Raw genomic sequence first — 10,572 nt, 5'->3', positions numbered from 1 at the left:
GCAACCTTAGCAGCTGTCTGCTTTTTATCCCAGTAGGGAGTCTATGAATAAATGTATGTACATATTTGTGAAGATTGCTTGTGAAATAAGGGTTTCATCTGCCATCTTCAGGCTCTCTTGAAGTTGAAAATCTTCTGGTATAATTTGTGAAAACGCTTAGAGCCTACTTTTTCTTTGTGAAACTGGAAGCATGTGGAAATATCAGTGTTGCTAGTTCTCATCTCAAATGTGGTGGAAAAATATTAATGAAAGGTCTGATGATTTCTGACACTTGATTTAAATCAAGATAGAACTGTTAACCCTGACAGCATTTATTTGCTTTATGAAAGCTTTTCAAAGTCCTAAATTTCATTATATGTCTGAGAGAGATAGATAGATATAGATATATATATATATATAGGGAGAACAACAGTTCTTGGTTTTCCTTTGGCTATAGAGGATTCCTGAGCATTTGCTGTCAGTGAAAAGATGCCTGAGCTGGTTTTACTCTCTACCAGCACATCCCTAACATGTCATGCAACATCATATGTAGATACTACTTTAGGGGCGGAAGCCACATATCCATTCTTTGTATTTATCTGTGTAGCTATGCTATTTGTACATTCCAGGATAGTGAGATATTGGGGACATTTTTGTACTATGTCTTTGCTACGTGAATGTGTCCTGAGTCTTCTGAATGAATACCAGTGGTGAAGATAAGCTCAGTTAAGCGCAGTATGTCCTGTTTTCCTGGAAATTAAACCAGTCCTTTTTGTGTTTAAACAAACCATTTCCTGGGAGACTACGAGAAAGAGTAAGACTGACTTGTCTAATGTAATAAGGTTCATAGTTGTTACCACATGTAGGTATTAAAAACATTTTAATCTTGTAACATTGTAATACGTTACATGGATTAACGTATGTTAGTTAGCAAGGAAAAAAAATTAAGGATAAGTATAACTTTTTGTAAGTTCTTCTTAAAAGGCGTTGAAAGTCAAGACATGGATTAAATAGTAGGTTCTAGGTTTATTCTTACTGATAAACTTGGTTCACAGTAGAGACTGTTAAGTATATCAGCTTTTGGTAAAATAGTATGAGATACTAGATTGACATTAGCCATAGGTGGTTTTTATAGCTGAATGTGTTGTTTCATGACTGTTTGATTTTTAACAGACTAACTGGTCATTTTATTAGGCGGAAACTCGGGATCCTGGCAGTGCCTCCCGATGAGAAATGGAAAGCAGTATTTGAAGAATGTTGGAACCAGCTTGGTTGTGAGAGCCCGGGCCAGGGGGACAGATGGAAGGCTTGGGACAACATTGCAGTGGCCCTGACCACCAACCGACGGCAACACAAAGACAGGTTGGTTCCTAGAGAATGTAGTCAGCAAGATGAAGAAAGTATTGAGAAAGAAACTGGAATCACACTCTACTGTAGACTAGAAACTAACTGTAAAAGTTCAGTTAAAACAACAACTGCAAATCCTAAACAAAATCAGAACTCTTAACACTCTGCACTATAAACCCTTTTGGGACATACTGATGTTTAGAATTAGTTCAGTTGTTAACTTCAGGTTTTTTTCCTATTGTATGTCAAATAAATAATCTGTACAATGTCTTTGTCCTTTTTATAACTGCAGCCCAGAACTACTGAGCCGCTCACATACTCAGACACTGGAAAGTTTGGAGTTCATTCCACAACACATTGGTGCCTTCACCCTAGAAAAATATGAAAATATAAAAAAATATTTGATAAAGGTATTGTCACTCTCAAATGCTCTCATAGCTTGTTGGTAAGGCATGACATCAAGCTCGCTTTGTACTAGCTTTCCTTAATTCCTTCCATGTTTGCGCTCTTGTAATCCATGTTGTATTCATTCATGTTTGCTCATAACTTCCTAATTTATTGAATTAAAATCCACAACTAAGACTAAAATCATTATATACCTAATGGATACTGCCTTAAAGTCAGTTTCTACGCAGTTACTGTTTTAATTCTTACACATTGGATCCCAGCAAAGGATCTTGAAATACTTGCTAATTATTGCATGTTAATTTTAATAGTACTGGACAGATGACTTGTCCAAGTAGTAGCACAAGTTCTGTACTGTCTTGATTCCTTTATGAGCTAATACACAAATTTTATAATCCAAATGACAATTTGTTAAATATAGCTCACTTTTTGATGTATTTGTAATTTTTTTTTTCCAAAGCCTGTTGTTGAATCTCTGACCCATTTCTCTTGAATTTCTTCTTTTTTGTGTGTCTGACATTGACCTATCTGACTGGCCAATTAATATCTTTCACCTCAGGCTTGTGATACTCCTCTCCATCCATTGGGCAAGCTGGTGGAAACACTAGTAGCTGTCTACAGAATGACCTATGTTGGAGTAGGAGCTAATCGACGATTACTGCAGGAGGCTGTAAGAGAGATAAAGTCCTACCTCAAACGCATCTTCCAATTGGTTAGGTAATGAGACTCTTAATTTTCAGGTCAAACTACTGCTGAATCAATTAAAGATGTCTTATGTACTGAAACTGTCTAGTGTTCATGCAGTCCAAGCATGCCAGTATCTTTACTCTGTTTTGGAGGTTGCTTGTGTTTCCTTAACCTTTTTAAGGAGTCTTGAAAATTCTATCAAAATATAAAAATTAAAATCTTCACCACAGTGTATTCCATCCTACGTTGTACTTTAAAATATGGCTGTAGGAAGCTCGTCTTGAATGTGGATTTCCAATTTAGTGTCTCTGGATATCCATGCTGTGAAAAGACAGTGTTCAAAGGGTATAGAAGACTAGTGAGGACGGGGACTCGCAGTGTATTCCATTGAAGTTCTTACCAACATGGATGAGCAATGTTCCTATAAAGTGTTTGCTTAGATTCTTGAGAGCAATTACAGCTTTAATTGGGTCCTGCCAATCTGAAAGCAGAAATACTCCAAATTATTAACTGTTAGAAGCCTTGTCTGGAGGGAAGTGATGTCAAGGTAGGAAGGGTATCTTTGGCATTGGAGGGGTTGTCCTTCTTAAGTTTTCTTCCAGGCAGATGGTACTGTACGTCTGTTAGCTATGCTGTCTTAGTCTAACGTGTATTATTTCAGCTGACTTTTCTTTCCTCTCCAATCTTGCCTTCTAATGCTGTGATTTGTAGAAACTTCATGAAATGGAATCATGTTGTGTATTGCCATTTAGGTTCTTGTTTCCTGATCTTCCGGAAGAGGGCAGCACAATTCCATTTCTGGCAACAGAGACAAAGGGAAGGCGATCATTTTGCAGTGGGAAATCTGACTCCAGATCAGAATCTCCTGAGCCGGGGTACATAAATGAAAAAAACTTAACTAAGGAAGGCTTCATTTTATTTCTGTTTGCAGTTTTTTTTCTTGGGTGGGGAAAGAAAGACAAGCAAATGTTTAACTGATGGATATAAACAGATTTTTTTTTGCTTTGGTTCTGATGACAGATTCTGATAAGCAAACTTTCATGCGATAGTTGCAATAAGCATTTCATCCCTGTTCCATGCAATGATTCTTTACTTAAGCCCAAACTTGCTTTTGTCTGTTGTGGGTAAACAAGTTCAGGCTTGGGCCTGGGCTTCAGAAAACCGTTTGGGATATGAGCACTGGGGGTAATGCAGGTCCGGTGCACATATACTGCATCAGAAATAGCCAGTCACATGGAGCTCTGCCCTTGAGTCCATCATTGTCCTGTCCACAGCAGCCTCAGGTGTGGTCAAAACAAGGAAGAGCGATCAGTAGAGACAGCCTTCTGAGAAAGGCTCCGATGATCTGTGCAGATGGTATTAGTAGGCACCTTGAGTTCAGCTTTCCCTAGTAGGATTACAGCTTGATGCCAAGCAACTGCTGACTTCATGAAGCCTGGAGTGTGAGCGTGTGGAGCTAGGTCAGGTAACTTAATGGGTTTGAGCCTGTTTTCTAGTTTGTACTTTGAAGGTAAAGTTCAGCTGTCAGCAGAGTGGCTCAGAATGAGGGCTAAATGATTAGCATGAAGATAGAGGTAAAACTTGAATTATAATATAGCACAGTATTCAGCCTTTACATTATACAAGGAAGAAGCCCAATGTTCTCTTTAAAACACATAAACCACAAAAAACCTGTATCACAACCACTGCCCCTGCCCCAAACCCACCTGTATGTGGACTGTAAAGGAAAATTACTCCTAAGTATTTCTTAGCACAGATACTATTTGATGGATTTGTACTTATTTTATTATTGTTATCTCTCATAGAATAGGCTCATACTAAATGAAAGATTTGTTCCAATGATTTTTTTAATTCAATTTTTATAGAAAATTAGGTTTTTAAAATACCTTCTTCTTCAAACCACCCCCCTCTTTTTTTTTTCTAACAGCTATGTGGTAACCAGTTTTGGCTTGCTGCTCCCTGTATTATTGCCACGACTCTATCCTCCTCTATTTATGTTGTATGCCTTAGACAACGAACGTGAGGAAGATATTTACTGGGAATGTGTTTTACGTCTAAACAAACAAACTGACATGGCTCTCCTAAGTTTTCTTGGAGTGCAAGCGTGAGTATGCTTCAACAATAAAACAGAACTTAGAAAAAGATTATGGCATGTAGTTAGATAAAGCAACTAAAAAACCCTATTGTCTAAAGTGCTTTTCTTTGATTAAAATGCATCTAAACATATCTTCAAGCTAGTTAGTATGGTTGAGAGAGTGAATCAAAACTTTCCTCTTCCAAAAAGGTGGTGGTGGTAGGAAGATTCGCATCACTACAAAACCAGAGCGAGGCATTTCAAATTAGGCTATTTTCCAGCTATTTGTGCTAGATGTAGTTGATCCTGTAAAAAGAGCTGTTGCATCTCATAGAAGAAAATTACTTCATTTTCATAAGGTGAAAAATGCTTTAAGACTATGCTCTCTCAATAGACTATGTTGGGTTTCTTGCAGGAAATTTTGGCCAGGAGCTATATCCATCCTTGGAGAGAGTAGAAAGGTATGTTCATTGGGCCTTACAGGATGCTTTGCCCAGTACTTCTCTCAAGAAGCTGAGATCATGAAGAAGCAGTCAAAGAATCTTTGACCAGGCTTTTTGCTTAAGAGATGCTATGCTATCTTGTTTCCTTAAAATTTGTCTGCTACTTAAAAGCTACATTAGTGATTTCTTACAATAGCTGTCATGCCAGCATTGTCACTTACTCTAATGAACATTGTCTTACTCTAACGAATTCTACATCAGGAAGATGTTTGTTTGGTCTCCAGTTATGGAAGTGTAAGAATAAAAGTCTTACCAAGGAAATTTTCAAGCTGCTCAATTAGGAGAGTTGCACCATTGTATACTTTCTGATTAGGAGAAAAATTGTATAGTTTTTATTCTTAATCATTATCTTGCTGAAAGTGGCTGAACACTGGTCTTAGATGGTAATAGTGTAGTACTCAATCTCTGTGCTCCAGTAAGAGTGGTTTAATAATCATAACTTTGAACAATTTGAATGTTTACAGTATACTTTAAATCATGTCTGGTTTACAAATTGGTACACTTTTATTTGAAATTTTCAATTTCTTACGGTCATTTAGATACTCCTGCCTTCAGATGACCTCTTCCCTGTTTATAACTGTGGCTTGTGCAAAGTCTGTAATAATTGGAAGCATGGCTTTCATCATTAGTTGCTACACATGGATGATGTGATATTCCTTGATAGAGATTGAGAGTTACAAGTTTGTAATAATAACCAAAGCTGCTTCTGAACCCCACCCCTGAGGCTTTGGGTTCCCAGTAAGACAAGTCCCCTTTTTCCCAAATCGTGAAGTTGAAGATTCACATGATTCACATGATGCAAACCTCCACTCAGACTTTAAATGTTACAAAATCCAGTAATAACACGTTTCTTGAGTTACTTCAGATCTTCTGTGTTTTTAGGTACTGGGCAAAATTCTTACCAGCTCTCTGAATCCTTCACACTTCTGACTGGTTTTTTTGGTTATAGAGTACAGCCCCTCCACTGTGAAGTTATATGTGGCATGTGTCTTCTCTGAATTATGCAGTATATGATGCTCTCTGCAGCCATTTACCTTATTTGCTGGGCCATTCTTTCAATTAAACAGGATGTTTTTAGCCAAGACATGTTTATCTGCTTCTCTCCTCTCTCCAGCTTCCTCGTTTCTGTGAATTTCTCTAGGTCTCTTTGCATCCATCCATTCCCTACGTGCTCCCTTCAGAAAGACTTAGGCTCGGTTGCATATTAAGAGCTAACATATTTGCTCTTCTCTGTTTGCTCCAAACCTGAGTCTCTGGTTATTGACTGCTATGACTTTTCTAGGTTTCAGCCGTTCCAGTCTTAACGGTTCCCTCTTGATTGTTAACCATTAAGATTTAATGATTCCCAGTCTTACTTGACGTGGAAGATATCCAAAACCGTCAGTGATTCTTGTAACATACCAAGGAATTCAGTACAGGTTTTCTGAATTTTAAATGAAACTCATACAAATTATATGTGGGCAGATTTCCTGGATGACTTTAGCATCCAGGCACATTCCCCTTTCTTTGCACTGGAAAACTGAAAAAGAAGTCTTTTATGCCAGTGTTGCATGATACGCTGCTTTTCTTCTGCTGCTGAATAGTGGGGTGGTTAAACCTGCATGATAAATCTTCTCATGGTTACACAGGTATCGTCAAATACAAAAGATGCCTGCTTTGCCTCTGCAGTTGAATGTTTACAGCAAATCAGGTAATTCTCTGAAATTTGTCTTTTAGTGTTTTACTGTTCCTGCTATAGTAGCATCTAGTTTACTTGATTGTGATACTTTACCTGTCACCTTTTCTTTGTTCACTTTTGTAAGAGAGGTCACCAAGAAGTTTGAGTTCCTACTAAATATGTTAGCAAACTCTCCCAATGGGGAATGAAGTATAGCCTCATAAATGCAACTGAGAGATGTGTCCATAGGACACCATTTACAATCAAAAGCGTGAGGATGTCTAATCAAATACACATAGGAATTTCTGAACAGTTATGGCAAAATGGCCTGTGTATGGGGAGCTTTTCTGTGTCTGTTAGCTGACATAAGGAATTCTGCCGTAAGAATATAAGTAGAAATGAAAAGGGTTTTAGAAAGGAATTTTTCCCCCTTTACCACTACGTTAAAACACCTTAAAACTGTGAAGACAGTCTCACTTGCAATAGCATGCCTTGATCCAGTAATTACAGCCTGGGGTACTACACAGCCTTGGCAGCCATGGCTGTTGTGGTGTGAATGATCTGGCTTATCTTCTTGGGCACAGGGACATGCTAGCTAGCAAATTGTCTTCCTAATTTAGATGCAGATATGTAACTTCTTATTGTTAATCCTGTTTTGCTCTTGCTCTCCAAACAGTACCACATTCACCCCAGCTGACAAGTTGAAGGTGATCCAGCAGACTTTTGAAGAGATCTCTCAGAATGTACTTGAGACTCTTCAGGAAGATTTTCTGTGGTCTATGGATGACTTATTTCCTGTTTTTCTTTATGTGGTGCTACGAGCCAGGTAGGCGCTAAGAGTGGCATCAGTCGTAAGCTGAGCATAGGCAGTATGAGTACTTTTACCTGTATGAAACGCTCCTGCTTCTTGTTATAGGACGACTTGCTAGCTTTTTGTAACTTAGTAAACTTTCCATTTTGCCTGTTTGGTTTGGCCTGACAAAATTTTGAACAGTTAACTGTGAAATGGTTGTGTCCTTGGGATGAGGTTAGGGAAAAGCATGTTTTTTGCACAACACCACGTACAAAAAGTAAAAACATTATAATGGTATCTTTCGTTCACCTCTTTCTCTCTCCTCCATGTGACAGGATAAGGAATTTGGGGTCTGAGGTGCACTTAATTGAAGACCTGATGGATCCTTATCTGCAGCATGGGGAGCAAGGCATCATGTTCACTACCTTGAAGGTATGAAAATTATTCAGGGTTATTAAAAGCTTTCTTTGGAAATTAATCAGCTTTGAGCAATGATGATCAGCTTAGGACAATTGTATGAACGTTAGGTGGTAACTTCTTTGACACTTTTATTGAAGTTTTTAGCTAGGATGACCAAGGAAACTTAACTTGGAGCTTAGGATAACCTGACAATTGCAGGTGCTGCTAATGAAATGGTGCAATGTGCAAATGTATTTTATTCAAATGTAATATTCATTGTTGTTGACTGTTCTGAATGCTCACCTGTAGCTTGTCGTTCCCCTGCAACATAACAAACCCTATGCCGTTTATAAAAATTGGAATGAAGTGCTGCTTTGGAGATTAGCCATTCCAATAATGTTTAAGTCTAACATTACATCAAGATGCTTCAGGAATTCCATTGGGGGGGGGGATTTTTTAACTATGTCACTCTCCACATTCTATTAAGTATTCTTCTCTTTTTAAGTATGGAAAAAGGGAGAGAATCTGTTTTGATGAATATCCTATTGCACACTAGGACCTCCATAATGAAAATAGGTTGTTTTGGTACCTCAAAACTGTTCAAACAAATGGGTCTTGTGACAATTCAGCTGTGTGGAGCTTTTTTGTGGGGTTGTTTTGGAGGGAGACTGTTAACCTGAAACTTAAATAAAAATCTTGAGCTGAACTGCTAGGTGAACATGATCGTATTTTCTGTCTGTGCAAACTAGAAATATTTGGGTGCAGGGTTTTTTTCACACCTGTTATTTTTATAGTGCTGCAAAAAGGTAAGGTTTGAGTTGGTTAAAATTTATCAAAGAATCTGTCGTAGAAGCAGAATCTTATTTTCCATGAGTAAAAGTATTGCCTGAGACATTTATATTAAGTTTCTCGTCATGGCTGACCCAATGCATATGTGAACCAGCATTAAGGAGTGAATAGCTATCAAGCAGCAGGTCAGGGTAATTATCCAGATGATAGAAACCTTTGCTTTTCAGTCTGAGTGCTTTTGAAACACTTAATCCCTGCACCCTTGTCCTGTAAGAAAATATTTTCTTTTTGGGGTCCTTCTGTCAAAGGGTAGGGAAGGACTTGTGAGGAAAAAAGTGTACTTCATCTTGGCAAAGCTGGGAGCTGTAGAAGTATGCAGTCCTTAAATCATGCTATCTCGCTTCATTAAGAGTTGGACATAATTTGTAACTTAATATCTCCTGTTGTTCTTTTTGCTAGTTTACATATCAGAAGATTCTCATGTTTTGAGTGTCACTGTATCATCACTGCTTGTAGAAAGCAGTTTTCTTGAATAGAAAAAAAGCATCATACACAAAAAGGTTGATTTTATCAGCTTGCTGAGAACTGGTATGTATGCTAAACTGGACTTTGTTTTAATTCAGGCATGTTACTACCAGATTCAACACGAAAAGCTTACCTAGACCATCATTTACGACCTGGCTCTGTGGGATAATCTACTCAGTGGAACTTCACTACTTTCTTCCCTGAAATGGCACTTAGAAAATACTCTGTTACAGTTCTGTTGTTAGAGATGAAAATACTCAGTTGTTTCTTCTGAACTTTCAGCTTTAAGATTGGAAAACTGCAGCCAGAGGCTATCTATGAAGTGATGATGAAGCTTAGAGACTTGGTTTGTCAAGTACTTGCCAAGAAGAAATAATTTCCTATTCGATTTCCTATTCTAACAGAAAGATTATTTACTCCTTTTCAGTTAACAATGCTGCAAAAAGGCATGGCATCTACATAGAGCACATGTGAAAGTCCGGACTGCATGGCTTCTAAAGCAGTGGGTTTGTCTTTATTATTCCTGGTTTGTCGACAGAGACATTTAAAGAGAATGAATTGCACCACAGAACCATTCAGTCTTCCTGAATTAAGCTATTATGTTTGTTTGTTTAGAAAATAGAAATATGTTAGTATTTATAACGGGTAACCTATAGTGTGTTTGGCTGTAAAGGTTTTGAGGCATCTGTGTTGGAACAGAATTGCTGAATGCAGAATTAATGTGCTGTTGTGGAAATAATCACACTGTTACGGACTTCCCTGTTTACTAGAATTATAAATATAAAGGCATTCACCATTCTTTCTGTTTATGCATTAAATAAAAGGCACTGACCACTTAAAATTTTGGCACTGAATTAAATACCTGGAATCTGTAGTGTTCAGTTTCATTACCCTGAGGTCTGAGGACAAACACTTTCTCTGGAAGCCCGTGTGATAGGAGAATGGGAACATGCTCTTGAACAAGCTGACGATGGATTATGTTTGAGACTCTTGCCTGTTAACTTATGCATCAGAGTGAAAAAAGCAAACCTTGTTGCATCTCTGAACATGTAGAGAACAAGTAATTTCCCTGGGGATTTGTGTGTGTGTGTCTTCTGTGGTTTATGGTCAACTTTATTTATACCAGTAACACTCATGGATAATTTGGGTATTGTAGGTGCTGTTCTTTACCATGGCTGACTCAAAAAAGCGGGAGGGAGGAATAGATTATAGAATGTTATAGTGGCTTAAGTTATGTCAAACTACCATAGATAATGCTAATCATATTTTTGAAATAGTAATCATGACTTGTGTATTGGCACCTCAATGGAAAGAAACCGTATGTCAAAATACTGTTTTGAACAGTGACTGTACTGTAGCAATTTTCATAATAAAGTAAAAAAGATTGGTCTTTCTGAAATTATTTTTAGTTTTA

General features: G+C 37.8%; 1 protein-coding gene across 1 annotated transcript in view; it reads left to right on the top strand.

Annotated features, from left to right (window-relative positions):
- Positions 1 to 10,539, top strand: part of ALS2 (amyotrophic lateral sclerosis 2 (juvenile)) — a 40,270-nt gene extending 29,731 nt beyond the window's left edge. Inside the window, 10 exon segments of the mRNA XM_009331898.1 lie at positions 1,174 to 1,341; positions 1,619 to 1,736; positions 2,291 to 2,448; positions 3,171 to 3,293; positions 4,346 to 4,522; positions 4,908 to 4,953; positions 6,624 to 6,685; positions 7,329 to 7,478; positions 7,781 to 7,877; positions 9,257 to 10,539. Coding sequence (XP_009330173.1) covers positions 1,174 to 1,341; positions 1,619 to 1,736; positions 2,291 to 2,448; positions 3,171 to 3,293; positions 4,346 to 4,522; positions 4,908 to 4,953; positions 6,624 to 6,685; positions 7,329 to 7,478; positions 7,781 to 7,877; positions 9,257 to 9,295 — 1,138 coding nt within the window. The 3' untranslated portion in view covers positions 9,296 to 10,539.
- Positions 10,540 to 10,572: the final 33 nt, after the last annotated feature.

The sequence above is a fragment of the Pygoscelis adeliae genome, unplaced genomic scaffold, assembly GCF_000699105.1.
Source record: "Pygoscelis adeliae isolate BGI_AS28 unplaced genomic scaffold, ASM69910v1 Scaffold160, whole genome shotgun sequence".
NCBI lineage: Eukaryota > Metazoa > Chordata > Aves > Sphenisciformes > Spheniscidae > Pygoscelis > Pygoscelis adeliae.
The sequence above is the reverse complement of the archived record's forward strand: the minus strand, read 5'-3'. Positions and strand labels throughout refer to the sequence as shown.